General features: G+C 37.9%; 6 protein-coding genes across 7 annotated transcripts in view; 2 read left to right on the top strand and 4 right to left on the bottom strand.

Annotated features, from left to right (window-relative positions):
* Positions 1–1,101: 1,101 nt before the first annotated feature.
* On the top strand, positions 1,102–2,859 carry LOC149936531 (uncharacterized). The gene is made up of 2 exons (XM_090154041.1): positions 1,102–1,238; positions 1,323–2,859. The coding sequence occupies exons 1-2, from the start codon at positions 1,181–1,183 to the stop codon at positions 2,759–2,761; spliced, it is 1,497 nt and encodes a 498-aa protein (XP_090010167.1). The 5' UTR covers positions 1,102–1,180; the 3' UTR covers positions 2,762–2,859.
* Positions 2,860–3,099: 240 nt separating this feature from the next.
* On the top strand, positions 3,100–6,952 carry LOC149936530 (transmembrane protein 65). 2 transcript variants are annotated; one of them, XM_090181558.1, is made up of 7 exons: positions 3,100–3,599; positions 3,672–3,813; positions 4,016–4,125; positions 4,221–4,275; positions 4,337–4,379; positions 4,699–4,804; positions 4,890–6,952. In XM_090181558.1, the coding sequence occupies exons 1-7, from the start codon at positions 3,513–3,515 to the stop codon at positions 4,986–4,988; spliced, it is 642 nt and encodes a 213-aa protein (XP_090037684.1). In that variant the 5' UTR covers positions 3,100–3,512; the 3' UTR covers positions 4,989–6,952. The 2 variants fall into 2 exon arrangements, with proteins under 2 accessions (XP_090037684.1, XP_090037683.1); XM_090181557.1 differs by having other exon boundaries at positions 3,104–3,813.
* On the bottom strand, positions 6,805–8,237 carry AIMP3 (aaRS-interacting multifunctional protein 3). Its single transcript, XM_090181560.1, has 6 exons — positions 7,971–8,237; positions 7,631–7,730; positions 7,465–7,568; positions 7,314–7,409; positions 7,187–7,246; positions 6,805–7,120 (listed from the first exon to the last, which is right to left on the bottom strand). Exons 1-6 carry the CDS (start codon positions 8,061–8,063, stop codon positions 7,031–7,033), a joined length of 543 nt encoding a protein of 180 aa, XP_090037686.1. The 5' UTR covers positions 8,064–8,237; the 3' UTR covers positions 6,805–7,030.
* A 1,873-nt stretch (positions 8,238–10,110) lies between these two features.
* LOC149936528 (regucalcin-like) lies at positions 10,111–16,423 on the bottom strand. Its single transcript, XM_090180917.1, has 6 exons — positions 16,051–16,423; positions 15,393–15,602; positions 13,571–13,786; positions 11,812–11,885; positions 11,446–11,503; positions 10,111–10,549 (listed from the first exon to the last, which is right to left on the bottom strand). The coding sequence occupies exons 1-6, from the start codon at positions 16,208–16,210 to the stop codon at positions 10,344–10,346; spliced, it is 924 nt and encodes a 307-aa protein (XP_090037043.1). The 5' UTR covers positions 16,211–16,423; the 3' UTR covers positions 10,111–10,343.
* Positions 16,424–16,938: 515 nt separating this feature from the next.
* Positions 16,939–23,793, bottom strand: LOC149936527 (regucalcin-like). The gene is made up of 6 exons (XM_090180918.1): positions 23,421–23,793; positions 19,474–19,665; positions 18,280–18,477; positions 17,531–17,616; positions 17,409–17,469; positions 16,939–17,344 (listed from the first exon to the last, which is right to left on the bottom strand). Exons 1-6 carry the CDS (start codon positions 23,572–23,574, stop codon positions 17,139–17,141), a joined length of 897 nt encoding a protein of 298 aa, XP_090037044.1. The 5' UTR covers positions 23,575–23,793; the 3' UTR covers positions 16,939–17,138.
* A 2,672-nt stretch (positions 23,794–26,465) lies between these two features.
* Positions 26,466–27,875, bottom strand: part of fw (CUB and Sushi multiple domains furrowed) — a 148,937-nt gene continuing 147,527 nt past the window's right edge. Inside the window, exon 20 of the mRNA XM_090181670.1 lies at positions 26,466–27,738. Coding sequence (XP_090037796.1) covers positions 27,402–27,738 — 337 coding nt within the window. The 3' untranslated portion in view covers positions 26,466–27,401. The remainder of the gene's footprint in view (positions 27,739–27,875) is intronic.

The following is a 27,875-nucleotide window of genomic DNA, read 5'->3' as shown; positions in this document are numbered from 1 at the left end:
GTCATCAAGCGACTTTTAAAGCCATTAATTCAGTTGCCCGTTTTACAAGGCGTAGGAGGGTGGTGGCAAGCCCTTCACGCCACGCGAGCCAACAGCGCCCTACACTAACTATTACCGTTAACCTCGACAGGTTTTTATGGAAGGGGAAACCGAAGAGCTCGGGGGAAAACCCCATTAACCAGTGGGGAGAGAACTTGCAAACTCAACGCAGAAGGAATTGTTCCGAGTTTCCACCCAGTTCCACAAGCTGGGATCGAACCCAGCTTCTCTGGCTGCGAGGCGAAAGTGCTAACCACTCCGCCAGCCCACCGTTCCCTCCTATGGCATTGGACAAATTCGGTGCTGCTTAGTGGTTTGTTAACGGAGGTAAACCCTAAAATTGTTCGGGTTTTCCGTAAAAAAACTTTTTTTTTTAAAGATAATTTAAAATTAATTTGAAATATCTTTATTGAGCATCATATTAATAAATTAACAAAAATTAATAAATAATTAATGTAAGTTCCAATAATTTGGTTTCTAGTTATTTCGAAACATTTTCGCGCAAATAACATGGAATCAGTATCATTTTGGCAACATAAGACACGCGCGATCATATTAATGGGAACAATAGGTATGAATACATTCGGTTGTAAACTGGGGGGAGGGAGGCCAGGTAAAGTCCATCACGAAGAAGAACTTTGAAAGAAAGTTGATCCTTTGGTGTTAGAATTAAGAGTTCAAATTTACTTCGAAAGTATGAAAATTCGCATATTTTCTCGCGTGGATTGTTCAAATGTTGTATTCGTTAAAAGTAGGCGCGTGACTCGATATCGCGTATCAGGAAACCGGATATACAGCGCTAAGCCTAAATTAAAGACTCCATTAAAAATTGCGTTAAGACTGGGTTTCATTAGGACGAAAACGCGGCGAGAGCGTGCGTCGACGCGAAAAAATTGCATTAGGCCTAACGGAGATTTTTGCGTCTGACGGTTACCGTCGCGAAATTTCTTACCCTAGTGAAAATCGGCCTTTATCATTGCGTTGCCAGTTGAAATTTGAGTAAGAATATACCGCCAAGTTGGATTCCAAAGTTCTTTGAGCATTCTCTTTTAAAAACGACAGATAGGTATTTGAATAAGCAAATATTTGAGGGCAGTTGACATTGATGAACGTAGCGCTCTAGAGATTTGAGTTGAAGAGAATGGATCTTAAAATTTTCATTCTGATGGCATTCTGCGCCGTTTGCCAAAGCGAGAAAGGTAAACAGTGTTCCCTAAAATACGAGGGATTTCTTTAGTAAAAAGTGTGGTGGACACCAAATGAAATTTTCTTAATCCTTACAGAGTTTGATATGCTGGTACGTTTGGATCCTCGTATGTGTCCGGAATTAATTTCGAAATGCGTTCAAAGCTGCGTGCGTCTCAACTACCAGATCGGCTTCTGCAATTCCAAAAACCAATGCGTGTGCGTCAAGGAATCCCAAATCGACACTTCAACCGACTTAAAGGAGGATTCCTCTTCGGCGACCAAGGAAGAGCCGTCGACCGAAAAGAGACCGTCTCGAAACGCCAAGCACGATTTTATCGAAGAAGCGATAACGTTGTTCCTGTCGCGAATTTTGCGTTCCGGAGTCAGCCCGGAGAAATTGTTGCAATCTATCAAGAGTAACCCATTGTTGCAAAAAATAGACGAGGGCAGAATACAATCCGAAGAACGGGAAAGTAACGACGAAAACAAAATTGACACTGATTCCAAGAACGAAAATAAAGTCACGGCCCGCAAACGAACTATTCGTTTGAGAACGGATATCGTGCCGATTATCATCTTCCGCAACCAAAAACCCAAGAAGGTCGAGAATCAGGCTCCCGAGTCAGAACAGGAACCGAGGACATTCTCCTCCAAAAATTCCTTGGTCGAAAAGAGCCTCACGGTCACCGAGGAAGAACGAATGACAACGACTAAAACGCCTAAGATCGCGTCTGGTAAGTTGGAACTTTTCAAAGTACCCAAGCCGTTGAAGAGCGGCAGAGGTGACGTGAAATATATCGATTACAACGGTGAATACCTGACCAAAAAAGAAGACAACTCTCAAGGCGCGACTGATGACGAGGTAGATACCAAGAAGGCCAATGGTCAATCGGTCGAGACGGTTAGAATCTTCCTATTTCCGGCTTTTAGAGACGAGCCCAAACCCGAACCGAAAAAAACTCCACTAGCTAATAAGACATTCGCGCCATTAGAGATCCTTAAAGAGCGTCTGCTATCATTCTTATCGCAACGAACCAGAAATATCGCCAATGAGAACTCCAAAAACACGGATGACTCGAAAAAGAATCTCTACGATGTCGAGAAAACGAACCGCTTAAAGCCAGAGGCGCCAAATAAAACTGCCGGTAAAAGGGAAATCGACCTGCAAGATTTGCTAAAAGTAGAAAGTCCTAACATGGGTCCTCCAAATCCTAACAAAGAGAACTCCGTAGCAGCGACCCAACCACTTGAAACCGACAAAGTATTGATCAGCGACAACGCGTCACCAATTAAAATCGAAAAGATACCGACCGAGATTCTTAATACCCACAAAGAAAACGAAAATTCCCCAATAGATCAGCCTTCTTCTCCGGCGAAGAGCCAATCTCCCGAAACGATGAAGAACATGGAGAAACCCGAACAGTTGCCTGTCGCTCGAGCCCGGCGTAACGTTCCTGAAAGCTTCGAAAACGAAATGGACGAGAACTCTGACGAGACCTTCGAAAAATCGTCCGAAGAAGAAGAGCTTGAATAAGTTAAAGTCAATAAACAACTTACGTATTTTTATTGTAACATTTATGTAAAATTTTGCTTTAAACAATAAATTAAGAAAATAAAATTATTAATTGTAAAGATTGGTGTAGATATTCCTACAAATAGTTTTCGAGTTCTTAAAAGAAAAAATATGAATAGGCCTAATTATTAAAATTGGTCTTATGGACGGATTTTGAAATGACGTTTTAGCGAGCGACACTACAGGTACATGTCTTGGGCACACAGCCTTCTCTGCGTGCTTTTTTGACCATAACATGTAGAGGTATTTTCACGCGCAAAATGAATTTTAAAAGCCGTCAATTCCGAAAAAAAAGCCCAACTCCTGTAGAAGTGTTCCAACAACAGCGCACGCATGCTCAAGGAGAAGAGCGCTACAGATAGGAATGTACAAAATGGAAGCGATCCGTGATTATGGAAAAGTTTAAATTGGAAGATTAATAATCGATTTCAGGAACATCTGGCAAAATGGGTTCGGATGGTAAAAATTTTAATTTTGAAAGGCAAACAGCGGTATTAGGAGTCTGTATCGTATATCTTGAGAAGAGAAGGATCTAGTGGGTAGATTAAAAATCCCCGCCCACTTGCTCTTAACCCATTTCGGAGCACGCAGGCTGCCACCGGAAAATTTCTAGCGCGCCCGGAGTTGGGGATTTCTGGGGTTACTACGCGGTGCCTTCAGAAGGTGTTAAGCGCTAGAGTAGGTCGGACGCCTAGAGACGACGGCTCCGACTATGACGACGATATCAGCCTTCTTTCGCGTAAGCGGTCTTGCAAGAAAGTCGACTTTACAAATATGCCGAGGAGTAGAAAAACAACGAGTAATGAAACAGATTACCGCGAATTCAAACATGGTTTTAAGACACCTTTCCATATCAACATCTTTTCTAAAGTACGCGAAATTTACGGGACCTCATGAGGCTGTGTTATCGGTTCAAGGAGCCAAAGACTTCATTTTCCGTTTGACAGTCGAAGAAAGAGAAGTGCTGCTAGGGGAATTGCAAGCGTTCCAAGAAGCGGCCATCAAAGCTAGTGGTATAAAAAATTTACTTTTTATAAAATTGAAACCTACGTACCACCCTTCCCCCCACTAAAAAGCCTAGAAACGCGCTTTTTACAAAAATTCAATGAGGGCCAAGGCTTAACGCGTCTCGTTCATTAAAATGCTAGACGTTTTGTTTAATTTAATTATAAGCTATTATACTAAGTTCTATAACGTTGTTCTCTCCCTTCTCAGGTAAAGCCGAACCACCACCCACTTCGCAGCAGCTACGCGCAGTAATTTACCACAATGCACTGCCATTTATTGGTTTTGGTTTCCTGGATAATTTCATTATGATTGTTGCGGTATGTACAACATACCATTCCCCCCCTCCCATCTCAACCACCAAATGTAACAACTTTTGTAAAGCCACACCTAAAATTAATATTCTTTTTAAAAGGGAGACTACATAGACACAAAAATTGGTGTAGCTTTGGGAATATCAACTCTAGCAGGTAATTGTCATATTACTATATGGTTTAATTTAAATTTAATCTTTTGAAAAATTTTGCATAGCTGCTGGATTTGGGAATACTCTTTCTGATATTGCTGGAATTGGGTTCGTTGTATATTCTTTTAATTAAAAGTCATAAATAAGTTGTCAAAAAGTCTATAAATATAACCATTATAATTATTAAATTTTGCATAAATGTGTCAGCTCCTTATTTTTGACCTGTTACGTATTTACTGAGAACCGTTTCTAAATTAACCACATTTATAAATTAACCAAGCATTTTGGTGGGCTTAAGACCAATTCATTAGCCCTCATACGTGCTTGTCACTCTTCACATGGTTAACAGTAATTATTTCAACTAACAGACACAGTTATAGAATGTAATTATAGACTTATGACCTAACTTATCCATATAATTTTCTAGTTCTGCGTGGTACATTGAAAATGTAGCTACAAGAATAGGAGTTAACCCACCAAATTTAACTCCGGCTCAAGTTGATATGACCAGAACGAGATTTAGTGCCAATTTGGTAAGTGTTTTCGATAATTAGGAACATTTCCTTATCATCCATTTAGTCCCTTTGATTTTAAGGACTAATCAATATTAATTTTCAGGGAAGGGCAATCGGCATTACCATCGGCTGCATATTAGGAATGTTCCCGTTATTATTTATGAAACGCAAAACAGATGATAGCAAAACTGACAGAAGATGATTAACTCTCAAGAACAACCTCAATTAACATTAAGATCCCTCCTAAAATCTCCTATATCTCTCGGTGCCCGCCTCGATGTTCTATCATTGTTAAAACAAAAAAAACATGTTAAAATACTCTTAACCCTTTAACATCTCTAACACCGTACGAAATACACCCTATCTTCGAAAACCAAGTGATACTATTTGCTGCAAATATCACTCATAAATGGTACAGGGTAATTTAAAACATACGTATTCACGAGGCACTATACTAAAGAAAAAAAAGGAAAAAATATTTTTTTGGTGGTTGTTTCACTGTTGGGCCAATTTTAAAAAAAAAACGTGTATAATCAAAAAAAAAACCTAGAATACTAGACTAGTCAACATTTTAATTAACAAAACGAAATTAGCTGAGAGAGTGAATTAGCTTAGCCTAATTAGCTTTAATAAATTCCCTAACATTATTGTAGATATTAACCAAAGATCAATTAGCAACCAAAAGCCAGTATTTTTCCCTATAGAACAGGCTCCTATCTGAGGGAGCATGCAGCGCTCTCAACCAACCCTAAAACTTCATTAATGCTGATTTTAGTGTCACGTCATTGGCCCTGCTCTTTTAAAATTGAGTGTCCCAGAGATTTGATCACTGGGTATGAGCCTGCTTTAGAAAGAGGTGCGCATGTTCCTTATTGAATCTCATTTCATTAGTATACATTTAGTTACAAGTATTAGGGTCTAACAATTTATTTTTTGTTTGTAATTTATTTTAAATACAATCGATACCATGCTATGCAACCTTGAATCGTTTTAAAAACGGTTACCCTCCCCTGCCTTTGACGCAAACATTTAGTAAACTACTATTTTATCAGTAAAATTTTTAATCTACATTTATTATTTTTGCTTTTAACTTTTCTACTTTTGCTTTAAATTTTTTCAAAGTTATTCTAGCAGTATTAACGTTCAGTTATGATTTACAATGAATTTACGCTTAGGCGCACACCTCAAAGCGAACAAATAAGGTCTAAAAAAATTTTTGGTGTCTAAAGCCATTAGCAGACACCATAAGTTAGTTTTCAAAAAAAAAAGAAGGTCCCAAAAAATAGATATAAGATTAAGCTAGAATTATCGATCTTAAAAAACTTTTGCTCATAAAAACCTTAGGACTTTCCAAAACCTTTCTAGACGTAGATATATATAGCATTTAGTTGATTAATTAGATTTAATAGGGGCTAAGCCTGCATTTAACAATATTTAAGATCTTAGTAATGTAGAATGGCTAAAGCTCCGTCCGTTAACGAATGATACTATTGATATTTTAAATTTCGTCATTGCTTTCAAAATACCCTTGTTTGGAAGTATTATAGCGATGTTAATATTTCTCCATTTTGACGTTATTAAGACCAAAATAGGGTTTCTCTTTTTCAATTATAAAGCGATGTGGTAAATTGCAATAACAGATTACAAAACGAAACGCACTATTTACGATATTTAATATTTGTTACTTTTTAATGTAGTGGTTAAAATTATTCAAAGCAACTATTTTAAACAAATATTTAAATGCACATGTAATGATTTAAATGAAAATTAAATTAAATCCTTGTAAAAATCACGTTTAAAAAAACCCTGCTGCACGCCTAGTCTTCCAAAATATTTAAATTCACCTTTAATTATATTTAGTTTAAATAAGACACTATTTTTCACGATTTATCAAATGTTAATTTTATGAAAATACGCAATGTCAAAGTATAAATATACGTGGTAAAAAACAAGTTTGAAACTTAAGACGTGGTTTCTGTTTATTGTGATATTACGAAAGAATCGTTCTCAACTATAACTGCTCTTGGCAAATTGTAATGTTTTATTGGAGCTAAATAAAAAAATTAATATTTCGAAGTATAATTTCATTTTGATAAATAACTTAATATAAACAGAACAACTGCTATCTAGAATTAGTAACTGACTGGGAAGAGCCCCGTTTTTAAATAATAAAAACATCACAGAATGTAAAGAAGTGGGTGGAAGGACTTGGGTAAAATTGAGCTTGACTAAACAGAAGCGCAGTTAATGAGTTTTGCCCATTCCAACGTACAACCGCGTTTTGCTAAACACTACCAGATCTTGTCGATCCTTTAATAAGCTTGAATGCTGTACCTAAACAATTTATACGCATCTTTTACTTTTACAGTCAATAAATTTTTGAGAAAAACCATTACTCACAAAGTTGAACCATCTAGAGAGATGAATCAAGCCTTCTTTTTCTTGAAATGAGAGGTTTTTCTATGAAAAATGTGATTCTTAGATTTCTTGTTACTGGCACCGAATATTTAAGGCATGTAAAACTTACCAAAATTGGATGTAATCCATTGTATATGACTATATCAGCGAGTGTCAATCTATATCCCAGAAAATATGTTTTGTTCGAGAGGTAATCATTTAAAACCTGTTAAAAATAATGAAATCAAAATTCAATATAAATAGAAATTTAACGTCCTTACGCGTAAATTGCTCTCTAGTTCAACTTGATTGGGACACCTATCAAGGTACGTAACTCTGAATTCAAGCCACTGATTAATAAGCGCTTCTTCAGCAATGTTCTTTCCTGAATGTACAGTTTTGATTATGGCTTTGTTAAAAAAGTAAGAAAAGAAACTTGTAAATTACCCAACAACTGGGAACCTAAATTCGATTGAGATGTGATATATGTTGATATCGTTCCAAGACCCTTCAATTCCAACTTCCCATCTTTTTTTAAATATGGCACCTTAAATTATGTATTTCAAATTGTAAATGACGTAAATTTGATTGTATGAAAATGGTAATTTAAAAATAATCAAGTCAATTGCAAATAAAAACCCACAGAAATAACAAAAACCAGATAGTATGTTTTTAACAACATGCTAAAGTAGAAAACATTATGAATCAAATAGCAACTATAGCTGTCCGAGAAATATAAAGGCTAGTTTTATTAATGAAATTAAAGGCAAAACATTTAAATTCTCACCTGCCATTCTTGGTCAAATCCTACTTCGCCAAGCTGGACCCCAAGGCATTCGGCGAGCCTTTGAACTTCATTAACACCTGTAATTTCTACCATATTCTTAATAAAATACGAAAACCTATCGGTTATGTTTTCATGTAAAAATAACTAAAATCGGAGTATTTAGCAGTTTAAATATTTATTCAGTATGTCATACATGAGAAGAAATCTAACGTAACCTGTATCCACGAGGTACGAAAAAATGTTTTCCGGTTGCGTCACGCCAAAAATCTTTCTGACGATTGAAACAGTAAGAACGGTGTGGCCATCTATTAGCTTCTGGCAAAACAAATAGCACCGATAAATAAATATTTTCTTCTTTGATATTTTGATTTGTAACTTAGTGGGCTGTGACCAAAATAAGGTTGAAAACACTGACGTCAAATATTAACCTTTGAATAGATGTTTCTATAAAATAAAATGAATAAAAAGTAAAATATTCACAGCCTCTTACTTTTACAAGTCTACGAGCGGGCGCTACAGTCGCCAGAGGAATATAGGTTTTTCTAGCGCGCGTGCGAAGAATACTATTCAAAGAATACTAAAAAAAGTAGGGCTGTGCGAGTAGTGGTTTTAGGCAATCGAGTCGGGTATCGAGTACCAAATTTTTGTTCCATCGAGTATTCGAGACGAGTAATATTAGAAGTAAATGAACCGCAGTTATCGAAATAGCGCTCAGAATCGGAGGGCGTTTTCCTTATGAAAATGTCGAAATGATGAGAAAATCAAGTCAAATAAAAGCTAATTTCCATCCCCGTCTTTTCACGCGATAAATTGCACTTGGGAATTGTGGGTATAGCTACTTCTATGTATAAAAAATGTTTTCATAAAAACAAAAACTTTTTTTCGACCTAGGAGCGCGTAAAATTTCAAATTTGAGGTCAAAATGTAACTTCATAAGGAATACGCCTCCAGCTTGGGGAGTATAGCAGTCTGATACCTTCGGTTCATTTACTTTTGGTAATATTGAAGTCGAGTCGAGTAATCGAGTACTTGAAACTTTCTCTTATTCGAGTCGAGTAACTAAAATAAAACCTCGAGTAATATTTTTAACGAGTCGGCTTATCGAGTACTTGATTAGAAGCTGGTTTTATTCAAGTAATTATGAAATTAAATTTAAAAGGAGTATAAAATAACTTTCAATGTTGAAAAATATTTATTTAATTTAAATGAACCTTAGTTTCCACAACTTTGTAGGTACCGTTGATAGCCCCCCAAAAAGTTGTAAAAACCCCTCTTTGAACTTTGAAGCAACGAGGATAGAAAAAAACAAAATAGAGACTTGGCACTCCGTAGCTTTGGCCATGGCCGCCATTGTGGTAATATTTTTATCCCCATGATAAAAACTATTGAAAAAAAAAACTGTGACGTAGCACTGCCAAGTCCCTTATTCGAGTAATCGGGTACCCGAATATGCAATTTTTAGGTATTCTGTAATCGACGAGTATTCTCCAATTACTTATTCAAGGTCGAGTACTCGTACTCGACCTCAAAAAGGCCGAGTACTCGATGATGTTCGAGTACTCGCACAGCCCTATAATAAAGCCGTGTTTTGTGACATAAGAGTAACATATTCTATTTTTTTACTTTTTATTCATTTTATTTTATGGAAACATCTATTGGTTTTTAAGATATTACCACGATATAATCCATAGAAATCTCATAGGTAACTAGAATGCTGCCGTGTAACTGGCAAATGGGCCAAACGCCGTGGCAGACGATAGCCAGATCTCAGCCAATCAGAGCTCAAAGAGCGGTTCTGCCAAGAATTTAATGTCACCAGAGAGAATGACGTCACCTATCTCCCGCTATAGTAGCGGATCCAAGGAGGATTATTATCCTCCTTGGCGGAACCACTCTACGGCCTCTCATTGGCTGAAGGTTCAAGGCGAACTGGCGTCAAGCTCGGCCGTAGGCGGCAGCATTCTAGTTACCTATGAGATTTCTATGATATAATCTGATTCTTGAATGACGGAGGCTCGGAAAATGAACACACCAAAAATTTAATTATCATCAAAGTTCTTAAAGAATTTAAAATTGAATCACATAAAAAAATTTAGTTATAAATATAAATGCTATTACTGCGAATAAAGACAAACAGAACTTGAATCTAATAAAAAATATTTTACTTCACAATTGCACCATACACAATCAACGCTAAGATCGGGTTCAGCTAGCTGTGTGCATTGTTTAGGCCCCCAATTCCCTAGACATGTAAATTCTTTAAAATGTTTACAAGGTAATAATTTCGATAATTATTTCTTAGCAGTACTTTTTCGAATTATTTTTCAGCAAATTAGCTTCAACCCTTTATCGTCTACCCGAACAAGAATAGTTTTAAATCACAAAATTATTCGCTGGAAATCCTTTGGTTCCGAGTTCGCTGATTCGGAATATAGCGCCAGCCTCCGGTTGCGCGTTCAATTGTTCTTTCGTGTAGAATTCGGCAGCGGATGTGACGTACAAATCCGTTAAATTCGGGCCCCCGAAGCAACAAGAAGTTATTTGGTCAGCCGGCAAGATAATAGTGGATAATAATCGTCCTATGTAAAACAGTATATTTGATAGGCTGTCTATGAAATGATAAGCCTACAATTATTATGTTCCATAAATGTTTCAGTCAGTCGTAATAATTGCTGTGTGTAGCTCATTGAGTTGGGAATATTAATCTAGAGGTCCAATCAAAACGTCGGATTTCAGTATTACGCGAAACAAGTTTTTAAAAAATAAGAATACTGCCGTCTGCTTTCAAAAGTTTATCATTCTACCCGTGGCGCCGTCTATCTCTCAATGATTCGTTCAAATAAGACGCGTTTTCCAGCAAAAATATTTGTTTTTTCAAAAATAATGGATGGCGCCACGAGTCATATGATAACGTTTTCTCGTCATTTTAGAGGAGACGGTACATTCGTACTTTTCAAAAACTTGTTTCGCGGGGAGCAGATTTGATTGGATCTCTAGATTAATATTCCCAACTCAATGGTGTAGCTACGTAGACGTACCCAAAAATATAAAAGCATTTAGTTATAAAAATGCGTAACTTAAAAAGAAACGATCACCCTCCGGTCTTAGACCTCGGCACAGCTTACTTCAAAAGCTACAGAGATTCCACGCGGTCATGGAGAAAGGCGCTAACGTGGCGCCATCGCTAGATTCATTGTTGAACTATTGATTATCAAAGCTCGCTGGATTCTAGAAACTGTCGTCTACTTCAGAAACGAATCTAGAGATGGCGGTTGTGTAATTACAAAATTGTCAGCTCTAACAACAGTAGGTTGAATCTCTAGTACATGTTATCGACTCAATAGGCCGAAAATGTGTGGGCATTCTAGAAATAGCTCTCAGTAAGTTTTTTACACGTGGAAGGAGAACTAACACACTTATGTGAAACATAAACGTATTGACGGTAAAACCAAAAACTGAATATGCTAGACCACACCTGTTTCGGAGTCCACCTCCACCACTTTGGCACCGTTGAAAAAGGCAACCCAAAGATGCTGTGAAAATATGCATTAACTAAGTTTAAAACTAGGAGCAACAAACACAAGGAGAACACAGCTAGCGTTTAAACATGCTAATGCCGTGTTGTGTACAAATTTCATTGGACGAACCTTTATGCTGAACGTTTTACGGAAAGGGGGAAGACAATTTCCGAATTTTCCCCTTCCAACGGCAGCAGGAGCTAAAGAGTCTAACCAATGAAAATTGTACACAAGAAAATGCACGACTTTTGACGGGCTGTGTTTTCCTTATGTGTTTGTTGCTCCTAGGTTAAACTAATAAATCTTCAATTTTAAAAAGTTACATTATTGATATCAATGGTCATTCCATCCGGAACTCCTGCTTCGTCTTTAAAATCCACCAATACCCGTTGATTGTCTTAAAACATTTAAAACCATTATTGGAGCTCAACCTTAAAAAGCAATACATGAACGAATTCAGGTACCTAACAATAATGGGCAATAGAACCTTCAAGTTTCGGTTTATATAGTGCTTGTTGAAATAATTTTTTTCACCTGTAAACAGAACGAATTTTTTGCTAAGCCTTAATATGTCAAAAAAGCTACCTGGTTAAAAGGAAAAACTTTTGCATTCCGCACGGGTGAAAAGTTTCCATTATTTCAAGAAACAGTAACTTGAAGGTTCTGGCTCTCGGAAATATTACATCTTAGCGATTGTATTGAAGATGTTTGATTTAAAGAGCCACACCAGCGAGATGGCGATCGTAAGTGTGCTTCTCGAAACATCGAAAGCAGACGAACTTTCTCTACAAATTATGTGGGAATGGGCAAGGACGGGAATTCATCATAGAAATCTCATAGGTAACTAGAATGCTGCCGCATACGGCCGAGCTTGACGCCAGTTCGTCTTGAACCTTCAGCCAATGAGAGGCCGTAGAGTGGTTCCGCCAAGGAGGATAATAATCTTCCTTGGATCCGCTACTATAGCGGGAGATAGGTGACGTCATTCTCTCTGGTGACATTAAATTCTTGGCAGAACCACTCTTTGAGCTCTGATTGGCTGAGATCTGGCTATCGTCTGCCACGGCGTTTGGCCCATTTGCCAGTTACACGGCAGCATTCTAGTTACCTATGAGATTTCTATGGAATTCATACCCCTGGCAAGGAGGATAGGAAGGGAGGCGAAGTAGGAGGGATGAACGCACCAGAATCCTTGGCTGCGTTCAACAACTATCAACGGAGAATAACCGTTGAGTTATCGTTGAGTTCTTTTAATCAACGCTACGTCACAAAAATCTAAAAGTTGTTGTACGATTTATAGTTCGCTGACTTAACGAACAAAATATCGTCTTCTACCCCTCCTTTAACTTTGTCGAATGACGTCACGACACCGATGAGCAACGGAAAAACCATCTCGCTCAGCCGATGTTTCCGCTGAGTCTCCGACATAGAAATCTCATAGGTAACTAGAATGCTGCCGTGTAACTGGCAAATGGGCCAAACGCCGTGGCAGACGAAGCCAGATCTCAGCCAATCAGAGCTCAAAGAGCGGTTCTGCCAAGAATTTAATGTCACCGGAGAGAATGACGTCACCTATCTCCCGCTATAGTAACGGAACCAAGGAGGATTATTATCCTCCTTGGCGGAACCACTCTACGGCCTCTCATTGGCTGAAGTATCAAGGCGAACTGGCGTCAAGCTCGGCCGTAGGCGGCAGCATTCTAGTTACCTATGAGATTTCTATGGTCTCCGATGATCAACGTGACGTCCATACCGGAAGTCAAAAAACTAGTTCAGCAAAAAACCACTAACCGTTGAGCTCAGCGCTGAGCTTTTTTAGAGTTGTTGAACGCAGCCCTTGTAAGAAGTTTGGCGCGAACTCGGCGGGAAAATTTCGGAAAAATGGTGGCAACACGTAGCGTAGCGGCCGCAATTTTGTCGCCATTTTTCCGAAATTTTCCCGCCGAGCGCGCGCTAAACGTCTTACAAGGATGCTAGTGCGTTCATCCCTCCTATTTCGCCTCCCTTCCTATCCTCCTTGGAATGGGTTTTGAATTTCTGTAGCTCATATTCTTAGGTACCAGATTGCATTCTCATCCTTACCTATTAATCCTTGCTCGGCGTTAAAATCAAAGGCATCAATTCGTCTGGCGATCGAATCGATGTAGAACATGGTCTTGTTATCGGAGGTCCATGCTATGCCGTTGGAGATACTAACAGGACACAATTTCTTCGTAAATTTGAAGTTAGACCCAACTTGGTATAAAGCTCCTTTATCGTTTTGGAAACTATTTGGGCTAGTGATGAGTGCCATTGTACCTAAATATGAAACTCACCATCATTTTCACAATTCACAAACACGGGCCTCTGTGGCGTTGCCAGCTCGACACTCCCGCCAAAATGTATGACCCTAAGTTTATAATTAAGTTTAAAAAAAATTATAATCAGCTAGGCTAATACAGGGTTGCCACACGTCAGGGAAAAAAGAGAAGTTAAAAATAGGCCTAAAAATTCAATGAAAGGTCAGGGAATTAAATTTAATCTTGACACTTTTTTTAGGGTAATTTTACTCTAGATCTATGATAAACTCTATGATTACTATTTATTTCCTAATCTTTTCAACCTTACAATAACCTTATATAACGCCTTTTAAATGTATTAACTTTTGATAAAAAAGTAAAATATAAAGTTGGGCCTTAAAAGTCAGGGAAAACTTTTTAAAATGGTCAGGGAATTTGAATCTCAAAATTTGGTGGAAACCCTGTAATACCCAAGGCACCCCCTTAGGCCCATAACATAAGTGTGTCTGTACCTATATTTCGCGTGTTCAATTTTTACCGTACATTTTTTCGTGGACTTCATATTAAGGAATTGGGCCTAATATAAGCTTCGCGGTTATATTGAACATGTGCAGGGTACAGTGGTGAGACGTTGGTAATTTGCTTTTTTAGTATTTTTCTCACTAGAGGCGCTTATCTTTCTGGATACGACTCTACATCACTCCACACATATAGCCAGTTGCGGATTATGTTCATTCGAGTCCCTAGGCGCAATTTTCTCATAATGCGGTGTAAGGAGCTGTTGGCTCGCGTCTTGCCACCACCCTCCTACGCAGTTTCACCCGGCCACCTGAGTTAAAGGCAAAAAAAGTCGCTAGATGACTTGGTGCCTTGCGTATTAGCCTAGCTTATTAAGTAAATTTTTTTTATATTGCTATGTAATATTTGAGGCCTCCAGAGACCACTATCGAGACCCTAGGCGCGCGCCTATGATATAATTCGCCACTGCATATAGCCAGAAATACATGAACTATCCAAGCGAAATTCGGGCTACGTTATTGATATGCCTGTGCGGTAATCTTCACCAAAGTACCGGAGATAAGCGTTTGATATTTTTTTATTATGTTAATTTCTTGGTTATTAATGAAGTAATCATACGGCTACTTGAAAAGAGTCGACTAATCAGTCTTACATCGTTTAGTAAGAAGGGTCTTTATCAAAATCACCCCACGACGTCCCGGCTCAGACAGAAAAACCAAGATAAAATGTAAAATAACATAACACTTATCGTAATTGGATTGTATACGAACTTTGTATAACCTCTCGCGTTTCTAAGGGACGTAAGTACGTTCAACCTTGAACAAATGATCTGCTGAACCCGAATCTAGAATGCGTGCTTGGTAGTTTTAATACAGGCTGTGCTTGTCCGAAATTCGAAACACAATAAGTGAACGAAATTAGACCTAATATCTTTAGCTCGATATCCAAATTTTTTTAACGCACCCGTTTTTTATTTGAGTGGGAAAGTTTCGCCATTCTCTCGTTAGGAGTGCTGGCGGGCGCTGATGCCTGAAGAAAAGGTTTTTTTTTGCATGTGATTCGGGTCCAATTGTTAATTTGTCCAAGGTCAAACTTCGATTACAAACCAATCCAAAGGCGTCCGGTGTTATCGCATTTGCCATCGTTGAAGCGATTTTGCTTCGTGTTGTCTTCAAGCGTGTTAACTACTTTGAATTTCCCGCTGTCCCAATCCAAATACCCGAGCTTCTTGTCGAGTGACACCAGTAGTTGCTGGCTTTTTTGGTTACCACTAATTGAGCGTGGCGTTACAGGAACGACCATAGTCGCTAACCCATCTGTAAAGACACCGTATATAGCTAGTTAAACGTAGGTCGTCTTGACACAGTGGCGTCACTAGGGACCGCGCAGTATGTCATCCTCAGATATGACACTTAAATCATAATAATATTTTTTATAAATGGTTAAGTTTCTTGTCTTCGTTATTCCTTTTCGATCGTGCGTTTAATTTTTGTACATAAACACAATTGAATACTAATAAAACTTAGTAATATACCTAAAACCTTGGACCAATGTATTCCTTGGTCCAAGCTAAAACTATACTAGTGCTGCCTAATTCGTGTATATTTTTTAAAATTATATTATGATATTATTATTTACAAATTACGACTACCATTAGTAACGATAAATATTCACACTGGGTGAAACCGTCTTTAGTAACGCCACTAACTTGACATTTACACGCAATATCATAAATTGGCACAGTTACAAAAACAAGAAACGTACCTAGATGTCGACTTTCCGTAAGTCTCGTTTCCGGATTCAGTTTACATACATCACCAGCCTTAATATCAACGTGTAGCAACTCTTTCGTTTTGGGGTCCCAATGCGGACCTTCAGCCAATTTGCATCTCCTATTCGAGACCGTTTCTATCCTCATGGGCATGTTTTCTAACTTTGGGAATTTGAGCGGAGGAAAATAAGCTAGGCGCGATTTTAATAAATCTAACTAATTTTTTTCCCCGGGGGAATAAGTTGGCGAACTGTCACGAACTGGAATCACTCCAGTAAATGATTCGCCCGAATTAAAAACGGAACCTTGACTTCTTCCGCGAGAAAGATTTCGCGACGATATCAATTTTATTCTTCGTCTGCAGCGGGCGAACCAATCTAAACTAAGGCCCGGAGATAAGAGACGATTCAGCCAGAATTAAACAGTGGGGCGCCGAAAGAACCTTTGGAACAAACGACTCGACAAAAACACTATACCCGACGCAAATATATTTCTAGACCGAATCGCCGCTCGTTTGGCTGCTAGGAAGACTCCCTTCTCATAAATCAACTCGTATTGAACTTGATTAGGCCCCCCATTTGTACACGCGTCGAAGAAGTTGGACGATTGGAAGCTGTGACAGATGAGAGAGAGAGAAACCATAGTAAAGTATAATAGTGCCCTTTCAGTAACGACTAGTAGTTGAATACGAATACTTTTATATTTTCGGCGACACAGATAACGATGTTTAGTCGGCGAGAGTAAATCAAGGCTGTACCATGTCCCAGATTCGTTCAACAACAAGTACCGGTACTATTTTGACCCGAATATCATTTGTAAACAGGAAAGGCGCGACGAAATTTAAAAAAAAACATTTGTTTTTATTCTTCAAATTGACTTAATTAAAACAATATTCGTTGTAGGTGTCGCTCAAAAATTTAATACACTTCATTCCCCACGCTTATGATTTCGCCAAATTAAATCCAAATGTCGAATCGTAAAAATAAGAAACAAATTAAGGAGATAACGAATATAATGATGACACGTATGTGATAGAGATCATATTAAAAATTTCCTCGGCTAAGAGCGCGCGTTGATTAATTTAAAGACCAAAGGCGTAAGCTGGTCTGCCTCTGACACCGAGTCCAGTTACTTTGAAGACAGCTCCGGCTAAAGGTTCCTTGTGCGCTTGTTCGGGAGACAAGTCCCTCTTGGCTGTTGTGATGTAAAGCTCGTCATAGTGGGCACCGCCAAAAGCGACTGATGTCACCTTACTCACTGGGAGCTCGATGGTCCTCAGTATTTGAGCTGTAATATTCAGATTCGAGAAGTTAGAACCACCAATGCTTTTGATAATAATCAGGTTTCTTACTTGTATCAGGATCGATTCGTACCACTCTCCCAGCGCCGAAGCAGGCCACCCAAAGTTTGTTCTGCAAATATTAAAAATTAAGTTTAACGTACTTATTGAATGGAGTTTGTAACTTGGTTTACCTCCTCATCAATGGTCATGCCATCGGGGTACCCGTAATCGTGGAAGTCTGGGTGGACGTTAAAGTCCACCAAGACACGCTGGTTACCTTAACAAAGAAAATATTTAAGCAAAATGAAAAAGGATTTTGGCATTTTTTTAACGTTAGGATTCTGTATAGGAGGATGAGCAGCGGAGGTGGAAAAGGTTACGGCGTTTTGCTGTGGTCATGCACGTTGAGTCCGTTAAGGTCAAGTCTATTCGCTTTGATGTACACTGGAATTTGTCCTTAAGATAACGAAAGAACATGCCCCGCATTTAGAGGCTCTCTTAATCAGGGCAGTAGGAACGTTCTAGAAGTTGGAGGGGGCAAAGAGAAACGAAAAGTGGTCTGGAGAATGGTTTTGAATTTTTAATGGAGTGTACCTTCTTCGAATGCATGTGTACTTTTTACTACTGTGTAAATTGACGGGAAAAGACTGAAATTTAAACACAGTTGAGGTTCTATACGATTTATATGCTTTTAAAATGAGAATTTGAGCCTTTTGAAGGTTTAAACTGACCAAAAGTTGGAGGGGGCAATAATATTAGTTGCCCCTCCCAGCAAAATTCTAGGAAGGGGCATTGCCCCCCTGCCCCCCTGGTTCCTACGCCCCTGCTCTTAATAGTTAGCGAGGATGCTGCCGTGCGTTTTCTAAAACACGTTTTACGGAGCGCTACTCATCCTTCTGTACAGAATCCTTGGTTGGTTTTGAAAATTATCAATACATACTGGCATCGCCGGATACGACATTGTAGTCGAACTCGTAGATCCTGCGAACGTCGGAGTCAATGAAGAACATACGCTGGTTGTCCAATGTCCAAGTGATGCCGTTGGAGACGGTCATCTTCTCGGCGAAACGATGGTATTCAAAGTTCGTGTCGATTCGATACAGGAAACCAGATTCCTTGTGTTGGCCGTTCAATGTTCCTTCGGAAATATATATTTTTAAACATTTAAAAAACAATTGTTCGCGATTGAATTTGAAGACGACTACTGCGTGGAAACTGTATTTTGCCATTTACTATAATAACCGATGCAATTTTCGTGGTAATGGACGAAGGTCAGATTCGTATCATATATTCGGATCGGGAATGGATGTAAAATAAAAAAAATCAGCTAGAATGGAACGGAAATGGTTGCTAGTGGAACGGTAGTGGTTGGTAATTGAATGTCTGGTGATGGGATATGTTTTATCTATTTTCGGTAATGGTTGGGAAAGGAAAACCTAGTGTTAAATCTAAAGGTAAATGGTTGGTATTGGTTTGTCTGGGGATGGGAAATGTTTTATCTATATTTCGGTAATGGTTGGGAAAGGAAACCTAGTGTTAAATCTAAAGGTAAATGGTTGGTATTGGTTTGTCTGGGGATGGGAAATGTTTTATCTATATTTCGGTAATGGTTGGGAAAGGAAACCTAGTGTTAAATCTAAAGGTAAATGGTTGGAATTGGTTTGTCTGGGGATGGGAAATGTTTTATCTATATTTCGGTAATGGTTGGGAAAGGAAAATGGTTTGTCTGGTGATGGGATATGTTTTATCTATATTTCGGTAATGGTTGGGAAAGGGAAACCTGGTGTTAAATCTAAATGGGAATGGTTGGTATTGTATTGCCTGACGATATAAATTTTCTTTAGTGATTGAGAATGAGAAAACTAGTGTTAAATCTTAACGGGAATGGTTGGTATTAGATTGTTTTATCTATTTTCGGTAATGGTTGCGAATGGGAAACCTAATGTCCAATCAAAACGGGAATGGTTGGAATTGGATTATATACGGATGGGATATGTTTTATTTAATATCAGTAATGGTTTTCAAAAAGGAAACCTTGTGTCAAATCTAAACGGGAATGGTTGGTATTGGATGGTCTGGGTATGGGGAGGGCAACGTTTCTGTCCCAAATAGCCGCTCTCTGAAGGATACTAACCTGCCCAAAGCCTTCCGTAATAGTCGACTTTAGCGTCGTTAAATCTGTTTCCAGCAATCTTCGAATCAGGAATAACCATCAGTTCGGTAGAGCGAGTGTCCCAATGCAAAGCTCGCACTTCATTCTCGACGCTAATTAACATCTTCCGCGAATTGCTGGCATAAGGAATGACGAAAGTGACGGTTTTGCCCTCTGCCAGTGAAAAAACAAAATTCTAGACTTAATTGGAAAGTAATATTTCATTATAATCGTCATCATCTAAGATGGGAATGACGCTGTACATTTGATCGAGACCGCCAATCATAAACAGATCCCGCATTCTAAGAACTTAAGAAGACATTTACCTTTCACGGACAAAGAACCCGCGCTAATTAGTTTTCTTCGAAAATTCATAAACGTTAATTAAATCTATTTTATCTAGTAAATCACGTACCCTTTGGACAATGAATTATAGGCCACTGAAATGTCGCAACCGTTTATTAAGACTTCACATTGTCACTTTTCAGTGAAATCTATAGTCGGCGTAAGTTTCCCAGTTGCTATAATTTGATTTTAATTTAAGGCTTGTATTTTCTAGAGGCGGAAACGTCATATTACAGGCCTACGAGAAGAGACGGTGAGAGTGGAATCTTTCTCGAGTATTTTGGGATATCCTTCGAGATTCTCCTATTAAAATTGGTGGTCACGTCAACATCAAAACAAGCTTTACAAATCAAGAGAGCTTTGATATTTTTCCTAAGGGCATAATACATTGTTGCGAGAGGTGAATACCCCGGTGACCGACCTTTGCCCTTGGCTACTAACAAAATGGCCATCTTAACCGAGTCGATTTTTCAAATTTTACACTGTACTTAAGTTTGCATTGTGCCGATTTTTTTTCAACAATGGATTTTTCCCCGCGGATAGTTCCTTTAAAAAGCCCACAATCTTTTCTATTCCATCTCAACGTTTCAACCTTTTATATATATAGAATATAGATTGATAGGCCGTAGTGAGTGGCCAACAGTCCAAATCTATTTTCGTCCGCGTAAGAAACCTTACGGACCGAACGGCGCTCTTCCGTACTTAGCAATATAATGACTTCGATTCATGGCGGGGGTTTTTTTATTCGATAGTTCAAATCCGTAAAACGAATTCTCCGATTTCTTGTTCGTCCGCTCTTCTTGTATTTGCCTTCGACCGTCGTGAATGTACCATTCACATATTGGGTTAAAGCTTGTTCTCTGAAGGGTATATTTGGGGGGATTTCTTCTGGCGCGCGTTTTTACAAAAACGTCATAAATTATTTACCGGACAGAAAGGCCTATTTTAAACGAATTCAATATTACTCTCGGGAAAATATATATGAAAGGTCGCGTTTCTTGACAAGCCATACATACTTTAAAAAGTAGCTACCGCTCACGGATTCAAAAAACAAATTGAAAAGATTCGTAAGCTCGCGAAAGCTTGTTTTGATAGAAAGTACGATTGAATTTGAAATATGTTTCCAAGCTCTAATAAATAATTTCTATTATTGTATCGAATTCGGTCCCTGAAGAAAAGAATATGACAAATTGTTAAAATTTAATTTGATATTTTTTAACTGAATTGATGAATCTTTAAATTAATTGATAAGACAATGGCTCGACGGTAAGGAGAGTTTTCAGTAGATCTATACGCTACCTGAGAGCAAAAGTCAAGTAAGTCGAGATACGTGACTATTGAAAGAAATTCAAACTAAGAATCTTTGAGTGTTTTTAAATTAAGATGACTCAGTACTAAATTTTCAATATATATTTCCACTCCATTTTTATCAATTTTCATTATTTATTATCATTGTTATTATGCTGGATTTCGAACTTAAAAGTGGTTTTTCTCAAATAGGGGTTTTCAGACTTGCTTGACTCTTGCTCTAAGGTAGCGTATATGAAGTCACCGTCGGTCAAAAGATAAGAAATATAAGACAAAATGCTTTGAGAAGAACCGTCAACAGTTATCTATTTTTAGTTTATAGACTTAAGGCTCGTAAAACTTTAAAAGAAAAAATAATTAATTGATGATACGACAAAATTATGGTTTAAAAATCTAAATAGTTTACGTAACATAAAACATTTAAACATATATAGAACAAAAATGTACTTATATTTTTTTCAAAACACTAAACCATCCTGAGAAACTGTTGTTTCGGGTAACACTTTGTTTGGACAATCATAACAATCGATTTTTTATTTAAATCGATTTCGTTTAATTTATTCGGTTTTTAATGTATTGATATTTTTATTTTTAAACAATTAATACATCTTTTCCTGTCTAATGATGGATTTTAAAATTAAATGAAATCTTAAATAAATTTAACTTAATATTAGTGTTCTTCTAAATAGTTTTATCTCTTTTTCGCAATCTTTATTCCTCCCTCGAAATTCTTTACGTTATTTAAATAAATGATTGCAGAAAAAAGTCGATTGAAATCAGCCAACCCTGATGTTCGACCTTTAACTGACACCTAAGAGAGGGCGCTACGAAAAAACAGTATATATGGTCCGAAAAATCTGGCCAAAAGTACTTCAATTTTTCATTTCTCATTTTAAACGAATTGAAGAGAGTTGGGAAAAATTGCCCGAAAATCTGATATATTCCACATCTCTCTTCCATATCACATCCGCGCCACAGCCAAGAAAACTTTTTACACAATCAATTTTCGCGGCAAAAAATATAACCCCCCACCCACCTCTCCCTCATCCAGATAAAAAATTATATTGCGTTCTACGGGACCTATATCAGCGAATCTCTCTTGGTCGGCGGAGTGTTTGACACTTATCGTTATTAAAACAGACACGATACGTTTGAATTTAATTAAAATTGGGATCAGCTTCTAATCCTTAAAGCGTTTAATTGGAATTGATTACAAATTGGAAATTGATTTCGAGAAACGAATAGGTACAGGTGTAACGGACGGGGCGCGGATACGGTAGTACAGGTTAACAACATACCTTAAGACGTCCAAGGTTACTAAAAGCGCTATAACGTTTACTCAATCGACGACAATTTACAAGGAATTTTCCCTATACGTTTAAATTGAGCTTGGGGTTTGTTTTTATCCATAACTGAAAATTATCCGAATTAAAACTTATTTTGTGCATATTAACACCGCGAATAATATCCTTAAATAAACAGTTAAATACATTTTTGTGAATAAACGAAATTTGGCGGTTAATTTATCTGTTTTGCCGAGCTCAGTTTAAACGTATTAGCCTTGGCTGTTTGTAGTATATAAACTAACTAAAAAATTTCGCCTTAAATATTATTTTGAAAACTGTCAAAGTATATATTGCTATATTTTAGGGATAAATATAAATATTGGCCGACATAAAATATTTCTTTAAGGGGGAAGAATACAGTAAACGCCTCTTTTTCGTTCAAGCTGAACGTTTCTGTTTTAACAATTACACGATTGAATTATATTTTTCTTATTAGGCTGAACCTTCCTTTAGTGCTTAAAATAATTTTGATAATTCTAAAATTAATAGTTAACGAGATATAAGGTCCTAACTGAAGGGTAGTTTGTCCGGTGGTCCGAATTAAAACGTAATAACTTAATTACTTTTAAATTTTAAATTGTCAAAATTATTTTAGTCACTAAACAAGAGGCTGTTCTACACTTAAATATTAATTTTATAAGTTAAAATACAAAATTAAAAGAGTTCAGCTTGAAATAGCGCGAAAGTAGACAATGGCCACTTTAGTCTTCCCCCTTAAATCTTTGAAAATCAGTCCAATTCTTTAAAATATTGCATTTTTATAACATATGACGAAAGGGACGTATTCATATCGACAATCGCAACTTCGACCGCAGAAAAAAGTTGGTTTAGGAAACTAAACTACGAAAGGAAGTGAAAGCGACGTAAAGTAGAGGGAGGTAGTGGGCGTTTCAAACGGCCTAGAAGAAGAAAAAAAAGCAATATATTTACCAAAGTGAATAGCTTCCGTCTCTCCCGATTCGGGTATCAATCGGCAGATATCTCCCACGAAGGCGTCCACGTAGAGGAGACTCTGACTGTTGGGGTCCCAGTACGGGCCTTCGCCCAAATCGGAGAAGCGGTTGGAGGCGACAGTGACGGACATTTCTTCGTAGATGGCGACGGCTGGTGCGGCGACGACGGCGGGTAAGGCGGCGACTCGATGCTGATTGTAGTAGTAGTATCCTCCGTCTACTCGACGATACGAGGCCGAGGCGTAATTGTCGATATCCCAATACTGGCAAGCGACGAAGGACACCAGAGCGAGGCCGATGGCCGCGATCACGGCCAACGATTCGCAACCGATATAGGATCTTATCGAAGAACGATTCATGACGATGATATATTATGAACAAAATATTCTAATACTCTTCTTCGAACTATATATATGTATACTGGAAGAGATAAGCGAAGCTAGAACGAAAAAAATCTTTATCGTAGTTTTCACGGTGAAAACGCCCCTGAAGCCTATATCTGTCCGTTTGTGGGATGACGATATTCCGTATCGGGTCTCTCTTCGAATTTTGGGCTCTGGATGGAGTTCCCTGGTGTTGGTCGAGACTCTTTATAGCGAGGAACTCTAGCAGGTCCCACCAGCGAATTTTTCTTCATTTTTCGTCGATGCAAAAAGGGTGGGCCACCATTTGGGGGGAATGCAAAATGGGTTCAATATTCCATTGGGGCTCGGGGTAAACGGCTTCTGATGGGTGTTCAAAAAGGGGGGGGGGGGGTGGTAATAGTAAGCGCTTCAAAAGGGGTGATGGCTTACGCGGTGGAAAAAAGTCTAAATTATTCCCCATCCACCTGTATAATTAGGTCTACGTGGAATTCCAACTTTCCTTATTAAAGTTAAAAAAAAGTAATAAAGTAGTAATTTTAAGCAGACGATCTTTACTAATGATAATTGATGTGGAAATAGGTACGGTCGTCTGCTAAGTAATTTAATGTTTCACTTAATTGGTAGAATGAGCTAGCATTTCTAGTTCTTTTGGTTTGTTTTGTCCACAAGTGATAGCCTAATGTCTTTCTACGCTATATAGTTCTTGAAAAACAGAACAGATTGGAACCTCTAAAAGAATTTGTTTTGTGTAAAAATATATTAATCCTCACAAAATATTTTTATTTAAATTTAACTACAAACTTCTTAATCATTTCGCTACGATCAAAGTGTAGTATATTTTTGCATCAACAAAATGGATAACTTCCTAAAATTTTTGGGAAATTTAATTATAAGCTTCTCTATCGTTTGGCTAAGATCAAAGTGTAGTATATTTGGCTTCAGAAAAATAGATGACTTCCTAAAATTTTTGGGAAATTTAAATAAGATTCTTTGTCGTTTGGCTAAGATCAAAGTGAAGTACATTTCACTTCAGTAAAATAGGTGACTTCCTAAAATTTTTGGGAAATTTAATTATAGGCTTCTCTATCGTTTAGCTAAGATCAAAGTGTAGTATATTTCTCTTCAGCAAAATAGGTGACTTCCTAAAAAATTTGGGAAATTGAAATATAAGATTCTTTGTCGTTTGGCTAAGATAAAAGTGTAGTATATTTTGCTTCAGCAAAATAGGTGACTTCCAAAAATTTTTGGTAATTTTAAATATAAGCTTCTCTATCGTTTGGCTAAGATCAAAGTGTAGTATATTTTGCTTCAGTAAAATAGATGACTTCCTAAATTTTTGGGAAATTTAAATATAAACTTCTTCGTCCTTTAGCTAAGATCAACCTGTAGTAATTTTTCGCACAAACATAATTATGATCTCTGGTACCCTATATTCAACTAAATCCTAGTAATGTACTAATTTTAAGCAGAGGACGATTTTTACTAATAATATTTAATGTCGAAATAGGTATCATCGTCTGCTAAATAATTTAATATTTCATTTAATAGTTTAATTAGGTGCACTTTTATTCTCGTGTTTCTTCTTTATAAAATTTACAAATAAAAATTGTAAATATACCGTGCATGATCGTTTCCGGGGGAATTAGAACAGGATTTGGGTTTTATCTTTTAAAGATGGGTTTCATCTCTATATTTTAAAGAAAAGAGGAATATAATTCTATATGCAAAAACAATTATAACTTTAAATCCACGTATAAAAGTTTCAATAACCTCATTATTATTTTTTTTTCTACAAATATTTCGTTCCATACAGCGCGTTTTAAACTTCATAAATAAATGACGAATTTATAATTTTTATCCTCCTTATTTAGTAAAAATTGGAATGTATAGAGAGAATTGTAAAGTTTATAAGGGTGGGGGCAATGAATGAAGTGTTATAATTTTCGTTAGAACACAATTCGCTTTGATATAAATTCTTTTTTAAGTACACGCATATTTTGTGGAGTACTTAAACAGACTAGGGCACTCCGTATCACCGCGGAGGGGTTCTTCGGAACTATATTTATTTATAGAGAACTACATTTTTAACCGTACCTTCGTTGTACACAACTACACCGGGTTCAATTTCGTTTCTGTCATAGACAAAAGATTATAAAGACATTTGACATGCCAACATACAAGATTTTATTTCTAGGGAAATATTTATCGCTCCTAACAGTACCACGGAGCGTAAAAGTAGTAAATTAACGATAAAATCGCCGTTGAAAGGACTAAACCTTTCCATTTGATATTGTCGTATAAAATACGAAAGGACGTTTGGAAAAACACAATGGTAAATTCGAGAGCGTAGAAAAAACATTGTTATTTCACCTCGAAATTATTTATATCAATTATTAATTTATACCTAGCGAGAATGATTATATTGAGGCCATTTTTCACGTTAATCCCAATTAACTTCAGGGTCTACCAGTATGATCCTCCCATTAATAATCAATGGCATGCTATATCATTGGTTCCTTCCATGGTCTGAGGATTGTCATTTTCACTTGGTATAAATAAAAAACTTGTTGGTTTATACGGAGGAGCGTTTTTCAAAATGAGCCAGATTTCTGTCAAACAGAATGTGACTCTTCACCTAAAGACTAAATTTTTCGACGAATGTCATTGATAAATATAAATGGCAACTTAAAATTAACATTAAGTAGAGGGTCCTTAATCATTACTAATATTTCGAAGTGGTGAAATAAGTATTTGGTGCCACTGACATTTAAATTAAAAAAGTTCTGCTAGTTTGAAAAATTTAAGTTGCCCGGTTCCATAATATACACGTTTACACAAGTTGTAGTCAAGATTCGATAGCAGTCGAGTATTATCCCCCCAAAAAATCCCACAAACCATTTAGTCCAGGACTCGCTACCCATATTCGTAGCGTATCGACTTTATGAAGCGTATAATTTCGCGAGTCCTCGGAATAAGTAGTTTGTGGACAATGGTTTCAGCGACACCTCATTTCAAATATCACCGTAAGTTTTACTAATTTTTCGATTTCACCTCGAAACACTGGTTGGGAACATCTTTTGGGGGGTACGATTTAAGTAGGAAATTACGAAAGTTTGGACAGGAATGCCAGACAGTAGAAAACGAATATAGAAAGTTCAGATTGCCAACACCTCGAATGATTTCGTCTGAACAGTTCGAGGAGGTCATGGTTTTATGTCCAGTTTCAATTATCCCCTCAGTCTCTGAACGGGGTGCAAATGACTTCAATTCAGACGTCACAATAATTGACGTCACAATACTATACGTTATATTTCGTTGAAGTCTCGTGTTTTTTAAATAATTCTTTGGGAGTATTTTAAGAGTCACAACTTAAAGCGCGTATCGGGCGCGGATGAGCAAATGTCCACGCGGTCATCGAAAGGGCGTCACACACACAGGGAGAAGCGACAAGATTCCGCTTAGTTAATCGTATTGTTCCAATAATGGTCGCGCGAACTAGGAGCTTCTTCTTAAACAGTGGTCTCTCTGACTGGTAGGGCGATGAGTGGCGGCGTCACCGATCGCGAGTCTGGTCGACCCGCGAACGCCCTCTGCTAGACGTTGTGACTTTGCATGACCGCCGCGCTGGCTGGGTGGTGACGGTTGTGGCCGTTGACGGTGGCCGTGGTTGCCGCGCCGCCCCTGACGCTCTGGCCGTTGACGGTCACGTTGGCGTAAATGGGCTGACTCTGGGGCGCCTGTGGTTGGCTGCTGAATGTCACCAGGCCGTTCGGGTTGTGCCTGATGGCCCCGTTATTGTGCATGTTATTGTTGCTGGCGTGCTCGGCTTCCAGGCTCAACTGGGCGTACGACATGACGGTGGCCGAATCCTTGTCCTCCGCCCGATGGTTCACTTCCACGTTCTCGGTGTTCTTCACGGCTTTGCCTTTCCTAATTTTCGCGTCATAAACAACGTGGGAGCGTTTTATTTATGATCGAAACGAATAACCCTAAATAAACGCCCGGCGACCCCAAAAAAGGCCGGAGGGGACGCGGGCCCTTAATCACTTTTCCCTCTCTCTCCGGTA

Source organism: Leiobunum rupestre, chromosome 7 (genome assembly GCF_980474605.1).
Source record: "Leiobunum rupestre chromosome 7, qqLeiRupe1.1.hap1, whole genome shotgun sequence".
NCBI classification, from domain to species: domain Eukaryota; kingdom Metazoa; phylum Arthropoda; class Arachnida; order Opiliones; family Sclerosomatidae; genus Leiobunum; species Leiobunum rupestre.
Note: the sequence above shows the minus strand (reverse complement) of the source record. Positions and strands in the feature narration are given on the sequence as shown.

Bases quoted from the DNA above. Each gene is read 5' to 3' on its own strand.
- LOC149936531 (XM_090154041.1), top strand. From the start codon at position 1,181: ATGGATCTTAAAATTTTCATTCTGATGGCATTCTGCGCCGTTTGCCAA. The intron at 1,239-1,322 runs GTAAACAGTGTT...TAATCCTTACAG, and splicing joins CGTTTGCCAAAGCGAGAAAG to AGTTTGATATGCTGGTACGT.
- LOC149936530 (XM_090181557.1), top strand. From the start codon at position 3,513: ATGACGACGATATCAGCCTTCTTTCGCGTAAGCGGTCTTGCAAGAAAG. The intron at 4,126-4,220 runs GTATGTACAACA...TCTTTTTAAAAG, and splicing joins ATTTCATTATGATTGTTGCG to GGAGACTACATAGACACAAA. The intron at 4,276-4,336 runs GTAATTGTCATA...AATTTTGCATAG, and splicing joins GGGAATATCAACTCTAGCAG to CTGCTGGATTTGGGAATACT.
- AIMP3 (XM_090181560.1), bottom strand. From the start codon at position 8,063: ATGGTAGAAATTACAGGTGTTAATGAAGTTCAAAGGCTCGCCGAATGC. The intron at 7,731-7,970 runs GTGAGAATTTAA...ACATAATTTAAG, and splicing joins GATTTGACCAAGAATGGCAG to GTGCCATATTTAAAAAAAGA. The intron at 7,569-7,630 runs GTAATTTACAAG...CTGTACATTCAG, and splicing joins TTTAGGTTCCCAGTTGTTGG to GAAAGAACATTGCTGAAGAA.
- LOC149936528 (XM_090180917.1), bottom strand. From the start codon at position 16,210: ATGCCCATGAGGATAGAAACGGTCTCGAATAGGAGATGCAAATTGGCT. The intron at 15,603-16,050 runs GTACGTTTCTTG...GTGTCTTTACAG, and splicing joins TACGGAAAGTCGACATCTAG to ATGGGTTAGCGACTATGGTC. The intron at 13,787-15,392 runs GTTTGTAATCGA...TTTCATATTTAG, and splicing joins CACCGGACGCCTTTGGATTG to GTACAATGGCACTCATCACT.
- LOC149936527 (XM_090180918.1), bottom strand. From the start codon at position 23,574: ATGTCCGTCACTGTCGCCTCCAACCGCTTCTCCGATTTGGGCGAAGGC. The intron at 17,617-18,279 runs GTATGTATTGAT...TTCTTTGTTAAG, and splicing joins TGTCGTATCCGGCGATGCCA to GTAACCAGCGTGTCTTGGTG. The intron at 17,345-17,408 runs GTAAGAAACCTG...TGAATATTACAG, and splicing joins ACGAATCGATCCTGATACAA to CTCAAATACTGAGGACCATC.